General features: G+C 42.2%; 1 protein-coding gene across 1 annotated transcript in view; it reads left to right on the plus strand.

Annotated features, from left to right (window-relative positions):
- The first annotated feature begins 6,607 nt into the window (after nt 1-6,607).
- Nucleotides 6,608-27,215, plus strand: part of TENT4B (terminal nucleotidyltransferase 4B) — a 45,405-nt gene continuing 24,797 nt past the window's right edge. Inside the window, exon 1 of the mRNA XM_068956040.1 lies at nt 6,608-7,229. Coding sequence (XP_068812141.1) covers nt 6,664-7,229 — 566 coding nt within the window. The 5' untranslated portion in view covers nt 6,608-6,663. The remainder of the gene's footprint in view (nt 7,230-27,215) is intronic.

Raw genomic sequence — 27,215 nt, forward strand, 5'->3', positions numbered from 1 at the left:
CAAATACTTTTATAATTGCTTAAAGTATCTTCTCAAATATTTGTGATAGACTTTTAAAATGTAAAACAGTAACTTTTTCAAAGAAATAATCACTGATTAATGAAGATTATATGTGGACTTTCATATATCAAAAGTTTTGCTTTTGTTTCTATGAAGAAAATATTGTATCAAGTACACTTTTTTAAGAAAAAATATAAGATGGAAGAAGTTGAAGCACAACAAAAAGTTGTAAGTTGGACTTTAATAGTTGAGGGAACAAAATGAGCTTCTGTACAAGGATTTCCTCTGTGTTCTTTCCTTTTAAAATCCATACAGGGTGGTACACATCCAGAACTGTTTTCTTGTGACTCCTTCCCCCCCCCCCCCCCCACTCCCGTTAACCTGCTGCAGTCGCATAGGCATCTAGTTTTGGGCAAAATTTTGCCCACGGTGTTAGGCATGGATCTACAAAGATCAAATTTGTTTGGTTTGTTAAATTTCAGTCTCTTTCAGATTAGAAAGCAGGCTTTAGGACTGACTGGACAACTTACAGATAACTGATTTTGTGAAATGTTGACCTTTTTGCCAAGGGAAAGAAGGTGAAAAATGAGCCTAAACTACACTGCCTGGAAAAAAGGTCCTGTTCTCACTATTGCTTTTCAGAAGTTGGATAAAATGTGTGATGTAATGTCTGCTGATCAAATGAGGGAGTGAGTGAGGGTCAGGGATCAGGAGGCTCTAAGACAGTTGAGTCTGGCCATTGAAAGCACAAGAGAAGTCCTGAGGAAAATGTGATGGAAAGATGATCCTGGGATTCAGTTGGGGCCACAAGAGAAGAGGGTCGGTGTAAAATAGCTGAGGAAAGAATAGCTGGGTGGATTATGGCATAAGACTGCACAGTGGATGTTAATCCCAATCAATGTTAGTAATACGTGCTGTACACTGAGGATAGTATAATATTAGCCTGATTAAAAAGAGCAGGGCTTCCTTCAGAGTTGGATCAGGTGGTGCAGGGCCTTGTCCAGTCCACGTTTGAGTATCTCCAAGGATGGAAATTCCACAGCCTCTCTGGACCACCTTTTCTAGTGCTTGACTGCCCTCACTGTGAATGTGTCTTTTTCCTTAAACCTAGCTGGAATTCCCCTTGCTGTCAGATGTGCCTCTCGTCCTTTGACTGCACACCATGGAGGAGTCCAGCGACGTCTCCTTTTATAACCCCCGGTAGTTGAAAACGGCAATTATATTCCCTTTTCCTCATGGCTGAACAAACCTAACTCCCTCAGACCTTCTTTATGCATCGTGTGCTCTAGCCCTCTGACTTGTCTTGGTGGCCACCTGCTTGACCTGCTCTGGTCTGTCAATGGCTGTCCTGTACTGGTGGCTCCAACACTGCGCGCAGTACTCCAGATACGGTCTCATGAGTGCTGAATAGAGGGGAATAATTGCTTCTCTTGACCTGCTGGCCATTCTCCTGTGAATGTGGTCCAGTATTTGTTAGCATTCATTGCTGCAAGGAGGCACTGGTGACTTCTGTTCCCCTTGTCTGCTAGGACCCTTAGGTCCTTCTCTGCAAAGCTGCTCTTTGGTCATTCAGTCAGCAGCCTGTCCTGTTTTGTGGGATTATTCTGTCCCAAGTGTAAAATGTAGGCGTTCTACATCAGGTATGGCAGTTAGAATCTGATTCCTGGGGACTGTTAGAATAATTAAGTGTATGTTATCTTTGGTTTATTTTCTATTTAGAAAATAGAAAATAAACTAATGGGAAGAAATGTTTCATCTTCAAATACAAATCTTAAAGTTACAGATAAATATGTAGAAGATAGGGCATCCACTAGGAAGCCTTCTTTTTTTTTTTTTTTTTAATATGATCTGTCAGGCCTTCTTTTTTTCCTTCAAGTTAAAAGATAGACTGTCATTTAGAACCTAAACTGCTCCAGCAGTAGAATTCATGGGGTGGCTTTTGGTTTTTTTTTTTTTGCTACACAGTAATCAGTTGAATATCTGAAAAACACATTTTCTTCATCTTTGTCATAGAAATATAGATGTATAAACCATATCTCTTGCAGAAGTAAATGATTTAATGTTTGTTTCTATCGTCTGGTACACATGCCATTTTTTGCTAATAGCTAAAGGAGTAATAAGGACATACAGAGGCATTTTTGTTTCTTGTGAGCAAGTACTAAAACTCTAATGTACAAAAATTAAAGTAGTCCCTTCACCCTTGGAGCACTTTACTGGACCTATTCCACTGAGTGTAGGTAAGGACTGACACGCTGGCTGTTCCATCTCCAGCTCACCAGATGTGTTTGTTTTGATAAGGGAGTGCTGTTACTCTTGGGGTTTTCTTTTGCTGCTTTATGTTACCTCATCACTACTGTTAATGAAACTTATATGTGATTTCTTAACATCCCATCACATGCAAGATTTCTAGCAGTCTGCCATTGCCAGTGGTCCGTAGCAAAATGGAGCCCTGATCTTCCTTTGAGATTTCAGTGATATTATAGTTATTTAATATTTAGCCAACTGCATATTTCGGAGTCCATATTTTTTGTTTTTCCGTTGAATGAAGAAAATCTGACTATACTACATGGCTAGCTACCAACTTTGTGTAGCTTGCTGTTGATATTTAATGGAGGGCTTGTGGCTGAATATGAGACACTAATTCCGTATGTTAATTTAGAGAATATGTTCTACTCCATAAGGGACAAGACGCAACGTAGTAGGAAAAGTGTGCAAGAGGCTAGTTATCAGTGATTGAGAGACGTGTCAGATTGTGACCTAAAGAGAAAAGAGATGTATGAGTACGGAAAAACTAAATTGTAAGACAGGGACTATAGAAATTGTAACACAGCTGGGAAAATGAAGCTAGCAGAAGAAAAGATGGTGTGGCAAAAATGAAATGCTTGAAAGACTCTTTTGGCACTGATTCATTTAAGTAGATTTAAGGTAAGTGGGAGATGAATAATGCGAAGCCTACCTCTTGGAAGTCCTTTCAGGGTGGGAGAAGCTGGACTTACCTAGACAGTGCAGCCTAAGTAAATAGATGTTGTATGTGCAAGCATACGTCATCGATTCCTGTGAGCGCACAGATTAGACTGATACCAGAACAGGTATCTGAAACCGTATTTGTTTGCTTATTCTGACCCCTGAAACATCATCTGTCTGTAATTAAAAAAACAAAAACGCAATCCTTTTAAAATACGAATTGCTGCTTTATCAGTCTCTCTGTCTGACACCTAGCAGAACAGAATTTTGCTCTGGATTGAGATTTTATGCCATAATATGTGTTTAGTTGAGCGAGTTTATGACATTAAGTAAAGCGTTTAAAGGAAGACAGCTCTCTGCTTCCTCACCTATTCAGAAGCAGTAGGAGAGGTAGCATTTGCTGCTTTTGTCCTCTTTGCAGCCTGCAGAGTGTTGAACCATAGACTGTGTAGATAAGGAGTTATCATTGCTGTGTGGTTTTGTCTTTACTCTCTATGAATAGAAACAAGTGGCAGCATTTAAACAAACATTTGTTATGAAGCACTATTTATATGTCATGCCTTGACATTCAGAACATGTAGCTTGAGATTTGTGGTGTGTTAGGTTTTCTTAATGTTATGTCCTTTTTAAGATTCTGCTCTCTTAGACGAACAAGAGTATCTTAAAATACAAATTGCCTTGCTTTTACTTTTGTATTTTGAGCGAAAATGTACCAAAATTAGAGCGCAGTAAAATCTCAAAATGAGAACTGTAATCTGAGAACAAATTAATTTAAAGCTAGTTTGCAGTTTAATTATTGTAAATAAAATGCATGTCTTGTGGTATATTAACATATAACAGCCAACCGAAAATGCACATAAACTAAAGTTCTCTTTCCTTAATAAGTAATTTTCAGTGAAAACATTCTCAGAGGATTGGTTAGCGAATTCTAGCCTTACAATTTCTGCTGCAAATTAAAATCCAGGCAATGTTAGTGGTAATCGAAAATCATATAATGGTTCCTTTCTGGCACACATGAAATGAGCTAAGCTCCAAGTGCACTTTACATTGGACTTATTTTTAACATATGTAACGTTGTTAAGATAATTGGCAAACATTGAAAACTCTGACAATTACAGCAGATGAGGGAACTTGAAGTTTTTCCACACAGGCTGAAACATGGTGTTTCTGTGTAAGAAGCTTGTACTGAGTGGTTTTTGCTTTTGTTTTTTTTGTCTACTGTCCTAATAAATTCAAACTGTTAACTTTTGTACCTTTCAGGAAAAATGGCATACATTTAAATGAATTCAAAACAAATTCAGTACAACTTCATTTTGTTTCTGTCCTGTTTTCATAATGTCATTGCTTCTATGAGAAGCACTTTGTCAGACGTAATTCAGTGACCACATAAAAACATAACTTGAGACTCGTACTCAAAGGATATGCCAAGACACTGGGTGTCAGGAACTCCTTGTGTTACTGTTGCATTCAGAGCTTAAAATCAAAACTCCTGGAAACTGAAATAAGCGTTTTTGTAATTATTCTGTATGCTATTAGAACTAGTGTGATTGTTATGTGGGACTTCTCAGCACAAAGGAATGGCTCTGATACAGCCATAGGCGCTGGGAGGGACTCTGTCGGAGGCGATGGCGGTCACATAAATGCCTCTGTCACTTCTAAAGGTTCAGCTTCTCCCAGTTCTGTGGGTGTTTTTTTTCTTTTCCTGAGGAAAAATCTCTGCTGGGATTCTTTTTCTTCCTCTTCTGACACATGAATTTTCTTGAATTTTTAAGGAGACTTGCACTGGCCTCTTTTCCCCCCTTGTTGGAGAGTGAGGGGCACTTCCTGAATTTAACTGAAGAACAGCTGACTCTGCTAGAAAATACGTCTTTCTAGATAACCTTTCTGAGCGGTTGTCTCTTTCTATTAAGTAGAACTGTTAAAGTTCAAGGTTAGGACTAAAAAAAATCACTTTGATCATTTTTTTTTCTTGGCTTTGTATATGCTTTAGGACCTACTATGCCTTTGTGATAATACACTGCACAGGGTTGTCCTGGCTTTATTTGCTAGGGACTACGGTGGCTGCTGAGCAATCCTGCAAATTAGTAAACCTCAGCCCTACAATGAAACTCGTTTACATGCTGAGTATAAAACAAGTCATGCTGGATTCAGATTTTGCAAAATTTACTTAATTTTTCAGGCCCAGATATTTATTTATGGTAGTTGTCTCCTTATCTCCCTAGGGGTAAGTTTTAATTTTTTTTTTTTGAATTAGGCTTTTGCTCCCCCTTTTCTGTGTCTTTTTTTTTTTTTTTTAAAAAAAAGCTTATGAAATGAAACCTTTTTCCTTGCTTCTTTTATATAACAGGAATATCAGTCTTCCTCTTTTTCTGACACGCCTATAATTTTCAGAATAATTGGAAGAACGTGGGTATTGGAAAATACCCCCTTGTTTGGGGTGGCAAGCCCCATGACTTTCCGTATAGCTTTTGAGGGTAATTCAAGGTACAGATCCTCATTTTCAAAGCCATTAGTGGGTCAAGTCCCGTCGAACGCCACCTTTCCCCCTAGCGTAGCTGGGTTTCTCTGGTCTCTGACCAGACCAGCCATCCCACCGCGGAACGGGAGAGGGCCGAGGACAACGGGTGCCCGGTCGCCCTGCTCGCGGCCGGTGGGGGATGGACGCCTGGGACACCTCGCACGACTCGCCAGGAGATGCGGTTGAGTCTTCTCCACCAGCTTCCCACCTCGTGGCCTACTGGACGCTGAGACACGTTTTCCCCAGGCCCCAGACGTCCCCAAACCCCCGATCCTGCGCGATTCTGGAGGCAGGGAAAGGGGAGCAGCGGCCTGGCCTCGCCGCGCGCTGCCCGGTCTCGCGCCAGGTGGTTTAAGGCTGGAGCATGGACAGACTGACGGTAAAACGGCCTCTTGCCTCCAAGGGGCACGGTGCGTTTCTGCAGGGGCAGGACGGCGGCAGCCCCGCAGCTCCCCCCAAGCCAGGCAGGGCAGGAGGTGCTGGCGGCTGTCGCGACAACGGGCTTTCGGGGGCGACGGCGGCGGGCCTGCGGCCGGGCCGGCCATGGCGCCGCGCCTCGCCGCCTTCCAGCACCTTCTTCCCGCGCGCCGCAGCAACGGCCGCGCCCCGCCGCCTCCTCAGCGCCGCCGCCGCCCGCCCCGCTCCGCTCCGCCGGGCGCTGCTGCCCCCTGCTGCCGCCTGCGCCGGTGGGAAGCGGCGGCGCTAACAAACCCCGCTCCGCTCCGCGGATAACTGTCTTACATGAAGCCGCGGCGGGCGGCCCTGGCCGCGCCGGGGGCCGAGGACCGGGCCGGGTCGGGGTCGGGGCCGGGGCCAGCCGCGCCCGCCGCCGCCGCCTTCCGCGCGCAGGCCGCGACCCGCCGCTGCCGGGGCCGCGCGGGGCGCAGCGGCGGCTGCCGGTGCTGGTGCCGGTGCCGCCGCCGCCCCCCTTTATTACGCGGCCCGTGTGGCGGCGGCCCAGCCGGCCCCGCCTCGCCGCGCTCGCCAGGAGGGGCGGGGGCTGTGGAGCGACGGCAGCGAGCAGGCAGGCGCGCAGCTGCCCTTCCATAGGAGCCGCCATTAGCGCTGGGACCCGGTGACAGGGTCTCGGCGGCGGCCGGCGCGGCGCGGCGCAGCGCGGCGGCGCAGCGCGGCGCGGCGCGGCGAGGCGAGCGGAGGCGGCCGGGGTGGGTCGCCGTTTGATGGATCCCCGGATCGCCTGGTTCCAGCCAGAGCAGCTCGGCCCCTCGAACCGCCTGTGGATGCAGATCTGGGAGACCACGCAGGGGGTCCGCAACCTCTACTTCCAGCAGCAGCAGCAGCAGCAGGAGCAGCAGCAGCAGCAGCAGCAGAGCGCCCCCGCCGGGGCCGGCCCGGCCTCCCCGCCCGGCATGTACCGCGCCCCCCGCGCCGACCCCCAGCCCGACTTCCTGCCGCTCGAGAGCGCCAACAACCAGCACAACCGCAGCCACCACCAGGCCTCGCCGCCCCCGGGGGCCGCCGCCGCCTGGGCCCGGCCGGCGCGGGGGGTGCCGCCCGCCGCCTCGGCCGCCGCCGCCGCCGCCTCGGCCGCCAGCAACAAGAGGAAGCGCGACAACAAGGCCAGCACCTTCGGGCTCAACTACAGCCTGCTGCTGGGGCCCCCCGGGCAGGGCCGGGCCCCCGCCCTGGGCGACGGGCCGGCCGCGCGGGCCCAGGCCGGCCTGGCCGAGCCGCTCTACACCGGCACCCCCTGGAAGAAGCGGAACTACAGCCAGGGCGTCGTGGGGTGAGCGGAGCGCGCAGCGCGGCGGGGCCGGCCGGGGGGGGGGCGGCCGGGCCCCAGGCGCGGCCCAGGCCCCGCCGCGCCGCCAGTGGCGCAGGGCGGCCGGGCCCGGCCCCGCTGTGCCGCGCCGGGGCACCGGCCTGGCCGCGGGCGGCGCCGCCCCCGCCCCCGCCGCGGGCCGGGCCGAGGGCGGCCGCGGGCCCTGCCCGCCCGCCCGGGGGGGCGGAGGGGGGGCGGCGGCGGGCGCTGCCGGTGCGCGGAGGTGTCCGCCGCATGCTAATGGGGCGGCACGCCGGGCTGCGGCCGCCGCTGTCACCGCCGCCGCACGTGGCGCCTCTTGGACGCGCGGCCGGACAGCGCTCCCCAAACCCCAGGGTGTGCCTGTAGCCGCGCCGGCCTGCTCTCCTCCCTCCCGCTGCCCCCCGGCAGCCCCGCGCGCTGCGGGCCCGGTGAGGCGGCTCGCCTGGATGCCGGGCGGCGGGGGCAGCGGCCCCCGCCCTGCGCAGCGCCCTGCGGAGCGGGCGCCCGGGGGGGCCGTGATTTCAAAAAAAAAAAAAAATCCCCCTTCCCCTGTTGCGGAAAAGGCCGTATACTCGTTAAATACGTGGGGAATCTGTTTTCTCGAGGTACGGCGGAAAAGGTGTGCGCGCGCGTGCTGGCACCCTTTCTCAGAAACAGGCTTGCAGGCGTGTGCGTGGCGTTATGGATTTCGGTATGGGATTATTAATGGTTTTCATGGATCTCTGACTCTGGAATGTATGTGCTGATTCCGAGTATTCTGCTCATATTGTTTTTCTGTTAGCTTAGGTCTCATCAGTTGGCGTTGTACAAGCACGCGGCGATCGAGGGCGGGCAAACGTGTATCTTCTGTCGGGTTTACCCGAGAACTCTTCTGAGCCCCTTCTTCTGTGGCTTCTATAACTTCTACGTTTATGCTTTTCAGAATATAACATTTGGCTTTGACCTATTGCTTTCCACCCTCGCTGCCCCCTCCCCCCCCCATCCTGAGGCAAGAGCTTGTTGACCTGCCTTTGACTTGCTAAATACGGGTTTCTGGTGCAGTATATGCAGGTGTAGTACCCTTTCCAGTCCTTCTCCTTTCCACAAAGTTTGGCTTGGTTCCAGGGTTCAGATGGCTGAGGTGTATGGTGACATTAGAAGGCCAAGAAGAGCTCATTTTAGAAGTCGCTAATGTTTTGGGTGCGTCAATTTTTGTATGTCCAACTGAAACCTGGAGGTCTTTCTGCCCCCTGCCACCAGAAAGTACGGACCTCTTGCCTTCCAAAGCCGCCGCTCTGAAAGACCTGTCAAAATGAATACTCAAAGTTGCTACTCGTTTTGGAAAACAAACTTTTATAGCCTCTGGCTCCCTATTTTCTTGCCAGCTCCGATGTTGCCTTTACTGCTGGGGTTATAATAATTCATAAAATGACACTGCAGAAGTGTACTATTTTAAGTTCTCTAGTCACTATATATTGGAAGCTTGGGTAGCTTTCTTCGCAAGGCGTGAAAGTAATGTGTTCCAAACATACTAAATGTTGAATTTTCGTGAGTTAGTTTTTGGACTCTGTTTATCTTTTAGCTTGTCATTTATTTACTTGGAGGTTGGGAACATTTCTTTAAAAAAAATACTTTTTTTCTCTTTTGTAAATCTGTAAATCTTTCTCTGTATTGAAGATACAGGGGGAGGAAAAAGGGTGATCTTCAGCAGGCGATAAAACATGGTTATATTGAAGTATTCAAGGTGGTGTCTGTCACAACAGGAGAATGTTAGTAGAAGAATCAGTTTGAAACCCCAAAAGGAAATATACTGTGGTCTTATTAAAAATTTATTTATTTTTTAATAAGACTTAGTAGAGATAAGCTTTAAACTAAAGCTAGATTAATTTTCAAGGTGTCAGTGATTTTCTGGGTCTTACTGTAGCAGGAGTAAAAGCTCTGTAATTAGTCTGTGAAAAAGTACCCAAGTGTGTTGGCCTACGCTTGGCTTGACTGTCACGTTTGCGGCGTGTGTGTACCTGGTGTCGAGGTTCTGGTTTAGGCATTTGCTTTATTCTAAACAGCATAAGGTCTCTGTTTTCAGTACCGTTTATTTTAAGATACGATCCTGAATTTCTGTGTCAAAATTATGGAAGTAAGTTGTGTTTACTTCTTAAAAGCTGTTTATTCCAAAGGCTTTTAGAGACAGTTGACTAAAAAATCTTGACTGAAAAGTTGTGAAAAGCAGTTTCCAAAAGGAGCTGAAGCCTCTTAGGAAAATGTAGAAAATGCTTAGATCTTCTGAGGATCGTAGTTTGACTGACTGACTAACTGGCTACTGGTAAGGCCTTGTGAAGCCTTTCGTGTAGCCGTTTTATGCACTAACGAGCCTCCATCGTCCAGTCATACAAGTTTATTTTTAATAACTGTATGTTGTTAGGCATCTGTCTCCGGTCTTGAAACACTGCATGGTAAAGATGGATAGAGAGGTTTGTAACCTAGCAAACGAGGTTTTTTGCTAAAGTAAATATTTTAAATTAATTATTGTCAACATAAATTCCCGTGTTTGTGTTGACTAGTTCTAACAGTCATTGGAAAAAAGAGACAGGTCATGCTTTTAGTAGAACTGTAGTGTGTTAAGAGGTATCCGTTTTTTCCCTACCTAATTGTTTCAATGTAATTTGTAAACAAAAATAGTAAAGATTTGTCCCTTTTTGCTATATATTAACCTTTTTTTTTAAAATAATCACTTTAGATTCTGAGTCTATTCCACAACATAGTAGTGTTCGAAAGTCCCATTTGCAGAAAGATTAGGCCTGATTTATTAGCAAGCTAACACAGCTGAAAGTTGGCATGTGGCATTCATATTTCCAGTGCAAGGATGTTACTTGTATGCACAGCTGTGCAAAACCAGTTCTGAACATGCAATTATGTTGATCAGCTGTCTGGAAAAACAAGCCAGTAATTCTTAGCTGGTTGAACGGTGTATGTAGACATGTAGCAGAATATAAATATCTTGATACTAAGCTGTCTAAAGATTTAGGTAAGTTAAATACGCACGTTGAAATGTTAGAGATGTTGGTTAAAAGCTAAGAATCTGTTCAGTCAAAATGTTGACACTTTTCATTCCAGGTTTTTTATTTTTATTAAGAAACTTAATATTCTCTTGGTTAACGATATTTGTACATTTAATGATAATCAAATAATTAAAAATAACCCATAATGGCATTGTTTTAATTTCAAGGTAGACTTATAAAACAAGCACAATATTAGTTAATGTTTATCAATACTGCAATGCTAACATTCAACGTGTGGCCAATATTTACTCCCGCAGAGTTTATAGTGCTATTGTATATACATCGTATTCTAGAATATCTTTAATTATTTTCCTGTGCTACATGGATATGATTTTCAATTCTATTAATGATACAGAAGTTCACGTTACACATATTCTATTGTGTTTTCATTTGTTCTGGCGTTCTTAACTTTGACTTCTGAAATATAATTGTAACTTAGCTCTCTAGTGATGCCTGCAGGTTACTTTGCACCAAGCAGATTCAGCTTGCATATCTTACATGTTCTGTGGACTTTGTCAACACACTGCAGTGCTAGAAAGAACAAACACCACAGAAAATGAATGAAAAGCTTTACAGAATCTGTTATGATGTTGCTGCTGACACAACAGGTACTTTCAGTGACTTTAATTGAATTTGCCTTGACACGATACTCTTAGCAGTAAAACTCAAAAGTAGAGGGGTGTGTGGCTGTGGGGTTTTCTGGGTCCTGCTTTTCTCCCCACTGCCCTCTGAAGACAGCAGTAAATAATGTTAGTACTGTGTCATGTGCTTAAAAAACGGGGGGGGGGGGGGGGGGGGGGGGCAGATGAAGTGTTTAGGTACTGAAATGGATATTTTGTAGCTTTCACTGAGTTTAGACTGAGCCTAGCTAAAGGTGACTTGAGAAGGGCCAGAAGCATTGTTTTGTTTAAAAAAAAACACAAACAAACAAACCCCACACCAAAATCACTCAGACTTGAGTTTGGTGTGTCTTTTCATATGCCTCTGTGATCCTTGGACCAAAGGAAAGAGTGCATTTCATAAGCGATTCCCAGGTAGAAGATGTGTATTTTCGAGCTCTGTAGGCAGCTGATTAGTTTTTGCAGGAACCTGGAATTAGAGGAAATAACCCAATTTATGTATGAGTTTAAGGAGGAAAGTCTGCAGTGTGTACTCCTGAAGAAGAACGTGGGTCAAAGGGAAAAAAACGTATTTGGAAATATTGAATGTGCAGGATTTTGAAGTAGTAACAAAAGGTTTGTCTTGAAAGGATGAGGATTCTGTGACCCTCCAGGGCAGTGCATGCCTGTGCACACACTCGCAAGCTACTGAATTGGTTGTTGCAGAATTCAGCAGGTGCCACTTTATTTGATGTAAGGGTTCCCAGCATGTCATCCAGGGTTACAGAGGATACCCTGAAAAGAGTTGTAACCGCTTTAGGAAGAAGATAGCATAAAGCCATGCATATTTACTACACAAATTGTAGATTTTTTTTTTTTTTTTTAATGTGTAAATAGTTTGTCGGCTTCTCAGGTCATTTCATTTCTTTCTACAAGAACCCAAGTATGTTAAGGTGATCTTTCTTCTCCCCAAGCTTTGAGCTGACCAGAAGACGTGTAGCTGCGCTAGTACAGTGTCCCTATGTCTCTGTAGGTCTTACTTGCCCAGGCCAGGCCATGCATGGTATCGACCACAGTAGCATGACTTCCGTGGGTTTGGAGCCTGGGCAGGAAGAGCTGGGCCTAGTAGCGTGTGTGAGCGGAACGAGTATGGCTACCTGTATGTCTATGAAATGTCTAGCCCCGCTAAATGCCTAGCTTAGGGAAATCTGATAAAATCATAGTAAACAATTATGCATTTTTTCATCGTGTACTGTTAAGTGTTTAAATCAAATGCATTGGTGACACCTGGTTTGTTCTTACACTAGCTTGATCCATGATAATGCCTCACATAAATAAAACAAGTACTCTCATGCACAGATTTCTGACTCCTGGTGAAAAAACTATGAAGTGTCTGCATGACTTTTTCTTGTTTTAAATACATCTTCAGTTAGAGTAGTGACATGGATTTCAGATCTAATGAAGAAATGTACTTTGGAACATATGGTTGCCATTGAATTCACTATGTACATCAAACATAAAAATTGAATTATTCAGGAAAATTCATAGCCGTGAAACTACTTGCTTGCTGAAAAAGCCTCTTAGAATTATACCTCAGCCTTTTAGCTTAGAGCTGTTTGCTCTGTAACTATGTATGTAAATTTTAAGGTAGAAGTGCAAGAAAATTTGACTTCAGTGCAAGTCATTTTGTCGTATACGTCTGATAAGATCCACCGTTGCTCTTAGTCTTATCCTGAGTCATGCCATACCGCAACTCTGGCAGATCTCGAAGGTGGTCACCCGGATTTTATGGAAGTGAAATCAGATATTGCCCCAAAGCTTCTAGTAGCAAGAAATGATTCTTTTGTACAGTGGGATGGGATAAACATATTTCCTAGGGGATGCAAACGTTAGAGTAAAGGCAGTTTGAGAAACTTTCTTAGAAATACAGTGTAAATATTATTTAGCAGTATTGTTTGATCTTGCAAAATCTTGGAAGTGTGCCAACGTTTCAACATGTTTCATTTAAACAATTTAAAGAAGACTTCAGAGGCCTGCTGGTTTCTACACAGGCAAGGAAACAGCGTTTGAATGCATTTTGTGAGCTGTTGGTTTTCTCCTTTTCTTATATTCTGTGTTTGTGGCTTGGGCACCTAGTTACCTTGGAATGGCTACATAAGGACTACATAAGGAAGAGGAGTTCAGACTTTTCTGGTGGACATGGATGTCTGTAGGTGGAGTACGTCATTCCCTCTTGTATGGTCGCTGATTCCTGGGAGCTGATACATACTTTCTATTAGCAGTATGCATTTGAAAAAAAAGAGAATCTTCTCACCCTGAATCTTAATTAGTATCATATTAAACTGCATTGGGGTTATAGTTCTATTTTATTTTTTAATTGGTACCCTCTTAGAATAAGGTCAGTTTTAGGAATCCTGTTGGTTCTAGGAGACACAGATGGATGGAGACCCATAACACAGAAGCATATTATTACATTTTCCTCTCCTTTATCTTTTTTTTTAAACTATCTTAATGTTTTACTTTGCTCCTGGGTAGTTTATATTCACTTATTTAGAGTATGAGATTTTTTTTTTCTTTAGAAATTTTCAAAACTTTGAAATACAGTTTTGAGAAGTTGTATACGTAACCTTACCAACAAAATGAGCAGTTATATAATACTTCATCTTTCTTTTTATTGACCTCATACCCTCATAACTTGATTCAGAATAGATCTCCGACTATGGAGTACGCGCTCTAAAACAGTGCATACACCAAAATTATAGAGATGTCTGCCTCTCGCTTTGTTTTTTTGACTGTGTCGCATGTGAGCTGAAAGAGTGGTTCCTATGCTCTTTTTGCTGGTTGTCAGTACTGGCAGCAGTAGCAGAAGGCAGCCTAGAGCCAGGCTATGTATTGCGTTGAGATGTTTGCGTGCCTTTAGCGATACTGCTGCGTAGCCCGTGAAGCTCTCTTACAGGGAAATGTTCCTGAAGAAAACAAAGAAAAAATTTTGCCTAGTGCGTGTCACAAACAAATAAATATTACTGCCATTCTTAGACAGTACTTTGCATGCTAATTGATTGTTTGACTATGCTATGATTTCTTAAATTGTAGAAGTTCATGCTTTTGGATGAAGCACCAAAGAACGCTCAAGATGTTGGGTCATGTTTGAAACTTGCCTTCTGTTCCTCTACCTAGAAATGAGGGCTTGAGAAAATACTCCCTAAAGCAAGAAAAAGAGGCACAAATTAGTGAACTGGGTGCTGGCTTGGAATATTTTCCTAGGTGCAAGTAACTTGACAGAAATAGCAATTTGAACTTTAATCATTTTGGAACTTTAACCTACAGTAGATAACACAGCAGAAATTTTTTCCAGGAATACTATGAACTTGTGATGTCAAAGCAAGATAGGTAGACCTGGATCAAGTCAGCAGGGCTCATGTTTATAAGATCATGCAAAAACCTCTCCAACAGAATTCAACCTTGATGCCGGATCTCTAGAGCCTATTTAAATCTTTCTGATGATTTCTTTTATATATGTTTGTATCAGTGATATTCAGTTGTTGTGACCATGCAATTAGTATATTAGTATAGTATTTGGTACAGTTCTTCTGGAATTAGTTGTCCCTGATAGTTACCTTTCTGACCTTAAAGCTGTATCACAAAACTTGTGTGTGCCTGAGAACCACGAGCCACGTATTGTGGCGACCTAAAGGAAAGTGGGCGCTGAGATAGCTCACGGGTAAGAGGCAGCTCCGTAGTGGATCTGGCACTCAGTGCAGTATGAGGATGAACTGGATGTGTAACTGGAGCTAAGGGCATCTTAGCTGGTACCTCAGCAGCATCTCTTAACTTACTTCCTCCCATGGTTACAGGTAAGATTGTTCAGCAGCCCTCATTCCACAACAGCCTCTCTGACAGTTTCCGAATGTCCTCCATGGCATGGGAACTACGTTTAAATTATTCAAAAGCCCTGTGCAGCTGAAGAGGCACAATCTTGCTACAGTGGCTTGGAGAAGACTTTCCAGCATGCCGTTGCACCATCAATGTACTATGCTGCACTGCATGCATCTTTTTTTTTTTTTTGCATTATATTTTATCAAATTTTTACTGAAAAATAATGGCTGTAGAGGACTTAAGATCAAAGCAAATATCCATGGATCCTCGCTTTTTAATCTTGTCAGCATGATTTTGTTCATTTATTTATTGAGAGCCAATGCCCTTTCAAAAATGTTGTTAGGCATCGTGGAGGGAAATATTGAGTGTCATGAGCCTGCAAGTAGTGGGATACAGCAGTGAGCGGCTGCAAGCATTTAAGTCCTTTAGAAACTTCCCAATTGGGAAAATAAGGGCAGTATGAAAAGAGGTGCAGTTGCAGATGAATAGGAACCTCTGCTCATCTTCACGCAGTGTAGAGTTGCATCCAGTTAGACTTAAGTTACAAATACTGTGTTTATGGACACGGTAAAAAGAACTTGCGTTACCCTGTCACAAACATTAAGTATAGATGAGCCCTTTGTATATAACATGTCGCTCTAATTAGAGTATCACTAGAATGTGGCATGAAGGAATATCTTGCCATAAAATATATTTTCTGATGACTAAGGTGTCAATCTTACTGTTAAGTGTCAATGCGTGGTCTGAAGAGAACAAGGCTTTAATCAAAGTGTGCGGACCTTGCCTGACCTCTTGATTGAGCTAGACTGAGGAATGATGATAACATAACTTCTTTTTCTTTAAATTTTTCTTTCCCACCATGTTGATTTAAAGCTGTTTACTACCTCTGTTACTTCAGAAACAGCTTACTTATTACAGAAGAGGGCTTTTCCAATTTTTTTGGTTACAAAAAGCACATACATTTTTATATGCATCTGCATTCCTCTCCCATCTCCCTCACAGAGATTTTAGTTGTAATCTAAAATAAATATGTATGTTGTTTTAAAATCGTGTGAAGTTTTGCTGTGAACTTGTACCTTTGCGCAATGACTCCCCTTTGTGTGTTCAGAGATGCTTCTGGTCAGCAGGCTTGCAACCACTGTCAGTTAAAGTACAGAGCTAAATGTAGTGCGGTGTAGGAACTATTTTGATCTGAATAATGATCTTGATTGCAAACTTTTACACAGCCTTGGGTCAACATTGAGTCAGGCTGAAGAAATTGGATCCTGATAGTGTGGATTTCGTTTTCCTTTTTTTTTTTTTTCCTTTATGTCACACCCTTCTTCAGTAGGGCTATTCAGCTCCTGTACTTGAGGGTCTCCTCTTTGCTTAACTTTCTGGGTGTGTTTTGGATATTGGTGTTTTTTTCTGACCTATCCATTGGGATTTGCCTTGTTTCCTTTGCGTATTGATTCTGCCTCGAAGAGCTAGTTAATTATTTGAGGAAAACAACTTCTTTACATGTGCTTTTGCTTCCAAGATCAGATGAAAGAGGAATTTGTCTCGCTGAGCGGCGGGATTTCCTCTTATGTGATTGCTTCTGTGATTGGGCAGAAAGAATAGCGTTGTCTTGCTTTTGTTGCTATCTTGTCATTACACTGTACGTCACCTGCAAACATTTTTGGCAAAATTTTTCTAAATTTGAATTAACTAGCAAACTTCTGAAGCTCCTCTTGTTACAAATTTGCTCACATGTGACATGGCATATATGGGTAGTAAAAGATACTATTTCAGTAGCGGCAAGTAGCAGTGTCGGTTCCTGGGTAACAGCCTCTTTGAGCAAATGGGGAGAATAGCGGTGTGATAACAAGCTTTCTCTCTAGTTTCTTGTATAAGACAGTACTTGCCTGTAGGCGTTAAGTCACTAAACATTATATGTTTGAATAGTTCATTTCAGCGTTTTCTCCTCTGCAGCATACCTGCTTCAGGCGTGCTGAAACATACTGCTTTTTGTTTCTAGTGATTCAGCAGTTTGTAGAGCGTGTAGAGCATTCAGCGATTCTCTTATGTTTCTCTAGTAGCTGGCCAGCTAGTCTTCATTGCTGCATCTTCCACTCGCTTTTGTGATGCCCTAGACAAATAGACTTAATCTTCAGATTAGCAGTTGTTTTGAGATAGTGTTTTCAGTGAATTAGCTGGATGAATCTTGGGTGCATGTTCTAGGAGCTCTGAACAGCCTCGCTTTCCATTTGCTACTTTTAGCAGAAGACTGCATACAAATTGGTACTGTGCAATATGTGCAAAGTTTGAAGAGCCATTTGAGGCCTGTCACATCCTACAATGGGTTCCAGCGCTGAACTAGCTGATATTATGCCTAGACCCATTGTGAGGATTTAATTCTCAAACTATTAGAGGTTACTATTTTATCACTACATATAGATTGATTTGTCCTTATGTCCGTGCAAAATTCAGCAATTGGTATAGTTGCGTTAAACCTTTTATAAATTATCCTTGAGCATATAATAGTCTTTTAAGAATTTTAAGATTTTGGTCTCATGGAAAGCATTTTCAGTGAAGGGTATTTTCTAGGTTCGTATTGGTGGGTTTCTGACAAACGCGCTAGCTGAATCTTCTGGGGAAATAAGTTGTTAAAAATCATGATTTGTCCCATAGGGTTAGGAAGAGGCCAGGCTTCTCCTGCTACTTTGAAGAATGAGACTGGTAATCTGCATCAAAAGTGTTTCTTTCTGCTGATGTTTTGTCCATTTCTGACAGTTCCTGTTTGAAGCCTTCTAGCCCAGAGTGATCAAGTAGATCGAAAGGAGGCTGGAGACTCTCCAAAATACTGTGCAGGTTGTATGCAAGTGTGGTGTGTTACTGCTCATATCGCATACCTTTTCTGGTACCCATGCGCTGTGTCTCGCGTGTTAGAGCATCTGAGCACAAGAGAGCAAACGAGAACATGAACAGATGAAAATAGTTCATGATATGTACCTTTAAGGGAGTATATTGTGGGATAAACGCGTCCCAAAACGAATACGGGATTGTTTAACCTGAACATAGTTCACTGTGCACGCCCTTATTGTAAAGATAACAAATCATCAAAGGAAAACGTTACCTGAAATGGGTCTTGCCATAGTGAATGTGATTCCTCCTCCTCCCCCAAAACACACCTGCTGGAGAGACTTCTCAGCATCTGGAAATTGAGAGGGAAATTATTTTTGAGATTTGAGTTTTGTCTGGGGATGGGAACATCACGTCTATGCTTGTATTAATGTCATAGCAGAGTGTCACCAAAGTGCAGTAACAAGTAATAAGCATGTGATAAGCTGGTTCTGAACATGTGATAAACATAGGATAAGTTGATATTGCTGTCCATTCTGTTCAAAGGCTATCTATTCAACCTACAAATGCGAAATGTTTTGTGAAATGGTAAGTGATGACTTCCAATCTTTGCATAACAATCTTTGAATACTTCTAATATAGGAAATGCAGCCAGTTTGACCTGGTGGCTCATTTCTGTATTCCTGGACTGTTCAGAAATGCTGTGCAGAATTCCTCCCCTCTCCCCCAACCTGGAAATGTTAGAAAGCTTTAGCAATTTGCATTGACTTTCCAGGTGTCATAATTGCATTTCAGATTTTATTTGAAAATGTTCATTTGCTAGAGTGGAAAAGGCATTAACAGACTGCAGCTGTAGCTTGTTATCAGACTAAATTAAATAATTTGCATGGTTTTTTTCTGACTTTGACGCTCAAAGGATCAGAATTACTTTGACAGGTTTATTGTGAATGCAAAACAAGTTTAACTTCAGGCTGACACAATCGTACATAAGCTTTTTTTTAGTTTCAGGATTCAAAGTATCCTTGGTATGTGTTAAAGAATTGGAGGCTTTTGGAATGTTCAACCTGTTATTGGTTCGTTTGCCTACTTCATAGCTAAAAGGCAGGTTGATTTGCAAAAATGGACATGAAGTGGTTTTCTAGAATTATCATAGTGCCCTCTGAGGTATGAGTTATTAATTGGTAGTGAAAAATGTGTGAGCAGTACCAGCTCTAAGTAGGAACTCGAACTTTAAACAGCTTTCTGACTTGACTTTGATGTGAATAGCCTGAGCCTTGACTGTGATTGCGTCCTTATCCTAAGAGACTGGTTTATTTGGAGTGAACGTTTGAAAGTTTAAATGGACTCTGATGGAAGTGGACTGAAGTTAGTAATTACGTTATTCTCTGTCTTTTCATTTAACTGATCTCAAGCATAATCAGCTATTCTTGTTTATGATTTGATATTTGTCAGGCAGAACCCCTTGCGTACGTGAAAGCAGAGGACTTTTCTCAGCTTTCTTCTGTTTCAGACAGAGCCCAATGTTTGGGTTGCGTGATAGGCTTGCTTGGCTTCCTGTCGGGTAAGTTATAGGCTGCGCTTCCGCAGAGGTAACCTGGCGTGCATGCAGCCCTTTACGTGTTGCACAATGCCTGTGGTGCCGGCTTTGAGTTCAGATCCAGGTCTTCACATGGAGATTTTTTTGAGTGCGCGTTATTCCTAGGAAGCATGCCTCGGCCTTCAGGGAGCGTGTCGATCTCTCCTCTGCCCTAATAGCATGCAGTGTAATTTAGTGGCAGGTCGCAGATTGTTTATGTAGTCGTATTTACAACACTGACACAGTAGTAGCAATATACTACAGAGGTCTATTAAGAACCTTTGCACTAAGGTGGCTTTATAAAAAAACAAATAAAAATAAGAATAAGCTGATCTGCCATATACCTCTCCTCTGGTTGAATTGTAAACGCTACTGTTGCTATTTGCAAAACTGATGTAATACGCTTTTTTTTTTTTTTTTTTTTTAATTCCCTTCTCCTGCCTGCTATGCTGGCTATGGAAGGTGTGAGGCATAAACCCAAACATCACTATGTTATTGGGAAGGTTCCGCTAATGCCAGCTAAACTACTACTAATAATCATAGAAGTTACTTTTACTTCTTATTAACCTCTTGTTTAAAAAACTTGTAAACTGATTTATTTATTTATTTTAGTGAAAGCTTTTTAAGCAAGAAAAATTGGCAGGCTGAGAAATTACTAATTCCTCACTGTAGGAAATAGATACCTTTAACTTCTCTGTGGTTTTAGCTATTGAGCATTATACCTCAAGTTGTAATTACAGAATGTATGAAGTACATAAATTTAAAGTGTAATTGTTATTAAGGGTTTTGTTAATATAAATCTGTCTTTTAAACAGTTTGCGAACTGCATGGTTGGCCTGTATAAGTAGCTGTATTCCAGCATTCTAACACCTTTCTGCAAGTGATCTGGAGAAAAACTTGGTGGTAGTAATCCTCTATATATCCTCACTAGAGGAGAGGGGACAGTTACCGGTGTGTTTAAGATAATAAGATATTTTTAGGGGTTGAAGCCTTTTTGTCATTATCAAATAATGATTCCTCATCTCTATCTACCCCTTCCCCCCTCCCTTTTTTTTTTTCCCCCTGCAGAAAAGCTTGCTCTCCTGCTTCATCTTGCCCTTTCGTTAATACTTTTTCTTTCAGCTAGGTTGAGGTAGGTTGAGGCAGTAATTTCTTTTAGTTTTCTTTCCCCCCCCCACCCACCCAGTCATCCTCTAATGAAACACTTTTCTTACTTTCACATCCCCATTGCCTGGGAGAATAGAAGCAGAAGCCTCTTGCAGCCCTTTCTTGCAGAGACAGGAAGGAGGGGCCACATGTAGCTGCTTTCCAGGGGAGAAACAGATGGACGTTCCCATGCATGTGGAGAGTTGGCTAGTGTGTTCATATGTGCAATATGATTTGGGGGGGGGGGGGAAGGGGAAAAAAAAAAAGGGAAATCTTGTTAAAATGATCTTCTGGATAGAATTTGATGAATTTTGCTGGAAATGCTGTGAAAATGGAAAGCAAAACCCAGTATGCATATGGCATGGGTTTAAAAACCGATCTGAATGTAATGTTGTATCTTTTAATGAATGCTATCAAATGGGTATTTTTTCAGATTAGAGGTTTAGAAATCTGTACTAGTTGGTGAACTAACTGCATGCTTGAAATATTACTTTGATTATTAACTACAGTAAAATGTCTTGCCGTTTTTTAATACTCCTCTAAATCACTTGAACGTACAGAAACAAAAAAGGAGAAACAAATATACTTTGGATTGGTTTGTGGAATTATACTTCAGATTGCTTATAGGAAGGATTAGTTCGAGCATTTATTTTTCTAATTAAAGTTCAGTATAGACTTTTTCTTCTAAAAAGAAAAATTTGTATAGGAAAAAATGTCTAGGTGTAGTAGAGAAGACAAATACACGCATTGCCACATACAAACAGATTAAAAAAAAACATTCACTCTTACTTTGTCAGTGATACACAGTCTCTTATATTACTTTTTGACTAGAGCATGTGCCTGGACTTTTATTTACAATAAATACTCTGAATCAGTTTAAAGAAGATAGCATTCATCCTGATTGAGGCAAAAGATTTATAAAATAAAAGCCTGAAAAGGTGGCGATAACTGTTAACATTTAGTATTTTTTTAAGAAAAGGCCTACGTTGCTTCTTCCTCCTATGAATAAAATCTAATCTCATATTTTAATATCTCTTTCACTTTGGCCATTTCTATAAGGCAGTACTATTTTAGTGCTTTTTATCATGTCATTAAAGTAATAGGTTAATATTAAACCCAGAACTAAATAGAAAGCTACATTAATTGGAGGAGTTTTGGAGGATTGTGGGGTTTGGGAGGGAGGAAGAGATGGTTATACTGTATAGATTATACTATGTATTTTCAACTATTTGTGCCCAATAGAAAACTTAGCTCTTGAAATGTAAAATTTTTGTGGCTTGCTCCATAGCATTTGGGGAAATCAGTTCCACCGTGAATTGTTGAAGTGAACAAACTAACTATATTCAGAAAAGTGTTTTCAAATTTTATGTCAGAGTAATTTGATGAATCTTGAACAACTCTGAGCCCTGGAGACAGGACCCAGGTTCCTGATGACTGAGGGGGGCTGTGGAAATTCAACCCTCCTTCAGGCTTAAAAGGTAATTCTGTATGTTACTCAGCAAACAACAAATGCTAGTCATAAAAGTCAAACTGTTCGTGGATACATACTAAAAAATACTCAAATATCAATTCTTTGCCAGGGGTGGTCTTCTGAATTTAGCGACACCAGTTAAAGGTATTTGTTCCCCTGGCTGCTTTTTGCCCTTTGCCGTTGGGAAACGACGGCTCCTGCACTTCACCTGCCGGCTGCCTCGTAAGCTTTAGGAAAAGTTAGCTGGCTTAGCTTAACTGATTGAATTTAGCTAACTTTGCCTCAGATGGATTAGGGAGGCTTGTGTAATCCTCTTATAACAGACCTTGTTGAGGGGAAGCTAGGGAGTGGTAATAAACACCAGGGGTATAATGGGAAAGGCCGGAAATAAATCTCATTTGACTAGCTTTTTGCAAGGTGAAACTCTGCTTGCACACCTTAGGAAACTGCTTTATACGTTGGATATCCTGATTTTTAGTGATACGTAGTAATCATAAGGCAGCAGAATGCCTGCTTTTTCTGCATGTCTGATTAGAGGTAAACTGTGAAAAGGTGGTCTTGTGAAGCTGTATTTCAGATAGGTGGTCAGAAGACAAATCTGAGTGATGAAAAACCCCACCTGCTTAAGCTTTCTATTTCTGCCAGGTTAATAATATGGAAATCTTGTTGGAAGTTTCATTTTGAAGTTCCTGTATGGCATATGTGGGCACAAAATACAGTTACTATGTGACCCATAATATATTGACTTGGTTCAGTGACTAGAGATATAAAAGGTGCTGGTGAAACTCTCTGAGGCTTTTGAAAATTGTTTGCTTTATTATGCACAGTTTTAGTCTCTTACGAGGGCTGATGTATCAGTCATCATGAAGCTTAATTGCCTATTAAATCACCTGCAGATGCAGTTAAATGTTTTTTCAGTAGCTTACAGCCTGGTGCATGTTAAAAGAATTTGTCTGCTGCAGAGGCCCAGGTGGTGGGGAGAAGACCTCAGCAGATGCTTTGTATTCACAGTTCCCTTCGCTACTCTAGTGTTTGGTTTTGCTTGAGGTTGTAGGTGGGCAAAATAATTTGTGATCTTTATAACGTTCACTCTTCCTATTTTGTTACTCAGCACATGGTAAGATGGTAAGAACAATAATCTAGAAATGATTTTATTAAGCTCTCAGGAGATTAATATTGAAACTGAAGATGAATTTGGGAAGCTGCTGGGTTCCCTAATCTTGTACAGTCACAGTGTTGCTTTGCAAGTTAAAACAAAAAAAAGGGGGGGATCAGGCTCTCCAGTGTCTTTCCTTGTCATTAGTTACAGCTTTGTGTGAATCCCCTTCAGGACTAAAGAGCTCACTGACATGAGAGGGGCAAGCTTTGCTTAGTTCACACAACTTCTTAGGGATCAGAGATTCCTGCCGTAACTCTATTTTTATAGTTGCAAAAACAGTCCCATCTTTTTGTAGTAGAGCATCTCTGGAAGCTTCAAATCGAAGTTGTTTTCTCTTGTCCTGTGCAGTACTGGCCTTCCTGTCTGGAGAGGAGGGATAGGTGCTGTTAAAAGTATTACGTATTGATGCTTTTAAGAAGTTAAAATACCTGAGTTTCCTCCTTTGCTTTTTCCAAATGGCGTTTATAGAAGTGAAATGCTGGAGTATTTTCTTTTGTTGCATTTGATCCTTTTTTCCTGTAGAGGAGACTTGCAACGTGGGGGGAAGGGGGAGAAGGCAACTAAACACTGGTATATAGGAATTTTCCATCCATAGAAAATTCATGTACCCCTCTAGCACTGCATAAGCCTTTTGTACCTTGTAAATATCTCATCCAAGTGTGGATATAAAATCAATAAAGTTCTTAAGTGATTTATCTTAAAGCATATAGTTTAGGGAAGTAAAAGTCTTCTGCGTGTTCATTGCTTACTTCCACCCGCAGTCCTCGAAGGTTCTAAATAATTTATATTTTCATCATGATGAAAACGAAGCTTCCTTCAGAAAACCTTGGTAAAGAATAAATTATAGCACATGAGCACTATGCAAGTTTTTTGGCATATGGCTAATGCCCGTTGTTTTAGATTATCTTCAATGGTTTTGTTACACGTAGCTTTTTCTGTGCGAAGGAATATACATGCCTAAGGCAGAGGGGACTTACTGAGGTGGACCGGCAGAGTTCCTAATCTGGTCCTTCTTCGTGGTTGGCGCAGAAGCTATAGGTAACACCTTTATGAAAGAAATTAGAACATGCATGCCTGCCTAATTTCTCTTGTGAAATGAAAGCGAAGAGGCAGAGGAGAGTGGAAAAATAACTCAAGTCCAGAATGTTAAAGCAGGAAATTTTTCAGTTAGAAGTCATTCCTTTCATTAGGAGAATACTGTGTATTAGCATGCAGGGGCAAGAGTTCCTGCTGTTCTGTAAACACCTGTGGTGATAACGAGTCAGAATCATCTTTATCTCCCTGTCTGTTATGCTTGGCAAAACTAATCCACGCTGCTCGGAACAGGAAAGGAAGATTTTAAAATATGTTCAAACTTGTGGGCAGCCACTGGCGTGGCTAGGCGAACACTGAACGTCGATTGTTGTCTGGCTGGCTTCTGCTAAGCTGCCTAAATCTTGTGTGCACAGTAGGCTGATGGTTCAGTCTGCCTCAGGATCCTGGTGCGGAGGCATGCAGCTTTCCATATCTTCAGTGACTTTCCATGGAACAGTATGGTTTCCAAAGTCATTCTTTTGGTTCCGGTTCTGAGTTTACAGAAATAAAGAGTTATGCTGCTTTATGTTTCAGGTAACAGAAGTGTACTGTCGAGTGTGTATGTGATTGTCCGTGTATCTACCTATCCCTATGTGTGTGCATATGAAACAAGAATGACATTTTGTATGTGGTTATTTTTAACTTGATTGCCAGAGGTGCAGTAAGATTCATCCTCCAGAACAGCAGTATCTTGGACATAGGTAAACTAGTTTGAGAAACCCGAGTTGCACAATGTAGAGCACACAAGTGGTGTTACGAAATAAAGCAAGGTGTGATCAAAGTAAGTGAGAAGTGTAATGTGTATTGTTCTGTAGTACCTGCACTGGCACAAAAGTTGAGGCTTTTGACCAGAATGGCTTGAATCTGGCAGATTGCTCTTCTGGGGCTTCTGCTTCCTGGTCGTGCGATTCAGGGGTGTTAGGCTGGGAAGTCCCTCGTGCTACAAATACAGCTTTGTGGAACATCGTTATTTTTTTTAATGATACTTCATTATCTATGTCAGGTAAATATAACAGGCACAATGATCCTCTAAATGTAGTGGTTTCTGTTTTCTATAAACTTATTTCTGTTCTGTATATCGAACTTAGATTGTGTTTTCTAATGAACGTGGAACTTTGGTTTGCAAGGCTTGAAAACATGCTGTTCTTACCTTATGGTAGGCAATTATGCAGCTACCACTCTGTTTTAAAACATACTCAGAGCAAATGTCAGAGATTTTCATGTGTTACGATTCCCAGAAATACAGGACAAAGACCCATTTGTTTACTGCTATTTACTGTAATAAACACAGTAACTAATGCTGTTACGCATTGCAGAGAATTCTCAAGCTTCGTAAGTAGACTTTGGTTATATGTGAATAGCATCAGTAGCTTCGATATGATTGTAAAGACAAATAAAATATCCTTCAATAGTGAAGTCAGCTTTATTACAGTGTAATTTCCTTCCAAAACCAAGTCTCCTTTAAAAATACTTTTATCTGAAATAACTAATGATTGTAGTGGCATTAAATAATAAAATAGTGTTATGATGCCAGAAATAACTTCTAGGTCTCTTTGATCTTCATTTCAGCTAAAGATATAGAATTCCACCAGAGACTCTTGCAAACAGACTCCGTTAATCCGAACAAATTGTTTTGAAAAACAGCTACTATAGTAGATGTTGATTAAGGCAGTGAATAACCTTGAGTTTTAATTTTCAATACAACTCAAGTTAACTCCACGTTAATTGGAGTCACGCTACTAAGTCATGTTGTATTTCTGTGAAATCTGCATGTAGCTACATACGTTTGTCTTGGCTTTTTAATTAATCGTTCTCTTACTTCTTGGCAGCAGTCGTTATTGGGCAGGGAAATACAGTTACAGGTGTAGTCTTTAGCCTTTACAACTTCTGTCTGCCTTTTGAATACAGTGCTTATGTACAGCACAGGTGATCTTCACTGTATAGATTATTGGAGCAGATGAAATATAAAGTTTAAATTTCATTTCGTTTATATCCACATAGTTTAGTGAAGTTCAGTGCATCTGTAATGTAAGTTTCTGTGTTTGCATACTAAACTTCTTGTGTGTGCCAGAAGACTTTACACTGCTATCAAAGAATAAGAATGTTCCTATTTAAAGAGATGTAGACCTACATAATGGATGCATTAGAAAAATAATGATCTCTGGTTCAAACAGCACACTGTTATTGTATATGGTTCTAAGGAATACACCAATTGATATAATAAGATAATCTCAAATATGATTGTCAGGTAACTGAGTTAATAGAGGGAATCATGCGCAGGGAACTGCACTGTCTATATCTTTTGGTCCTTTGTTCGCTTCGGGGACCTGATTTCTGGTTGTCTTTTATTATCTCCCTCCGGGAGGAAGCCCAGGAGCAGTAACTACTGGGTCTACTCCTGGCGGCAGTATGGATTGGTACCCTGCCATAGATGAGTTTCTCCCCAAGGATAGTCCCTCGGTATTATCCTGGCAGGTCTTGTGCCATGCCGTATCCCTGGATAACTTTGTGCCGCTTTTCATGGCACACGATGCAGGCACTCATTTTTACGTTATGAAAAGTGCTGCTCTGGTCTCATCTTTCTTTGTTTTGGGCAGAAAGAACCAGCCTCCTTACCGCCCCATGTAGAGTAAGTTAAGGCATCCATTTGACTCTTGAGTCTAAAGCTAAAAGGAGATCTGGGCCACATCATCTGCACTGTGAGTGTAACCAGTCTGTTCCAGCAGGCCCAGAGAAGCACAGGCATAACTTATGCTGTTGTTTGGGTAAATCTGCCCAGCGTAGTCTGCAAAGGAAGTGCAGAACTTGCAAGGCATTATAGGAAGACTTGGGTTGCCCCCCAAGTCTTCTGGTCTGTAGGCTGGTTGACTAAATTACTAAAAAAAGAAAAAAGAAAAAAAAAGTTGTCTAGGATGTGTGTGGTTTTGTTTGTTTGTTTTAAGCCTGTCTTCCTCTTCTTGTTGCTGCTCCTTTTTTAATGTTACCTTAATGGTCAAGCAGGCAGAGACTAAATTAGCCATTCAGTATGTGTGACTGGCAGTGGGGACAGGGAAGGGAACTTAGTTGTTGGAGTGCTCAGCTTGACCTTTGTCACATTCTTCTTATCTGAATTAAATTTCTGCAAAAGGAGGATAGCGATAAAGAACGTTGTCTCAGTTAAAGTACCAACGTGTTAAACTGCAGTGGGATTGCTAAGGAAAAGTACTAGT

This window comes from Struthio camelus, chromosome 10 (assembly GCF_040807025.1).
Source record: "Struthio camelus isolate bStrCam1 chromosome 10, bStrCam1.hap1, whole genome shotgun sequence".
NCBI lineage: Eukaryota > Metazoa > Chordata > Aves > Struthioniformes > Struthionidae > Struthio > Struthio camelus.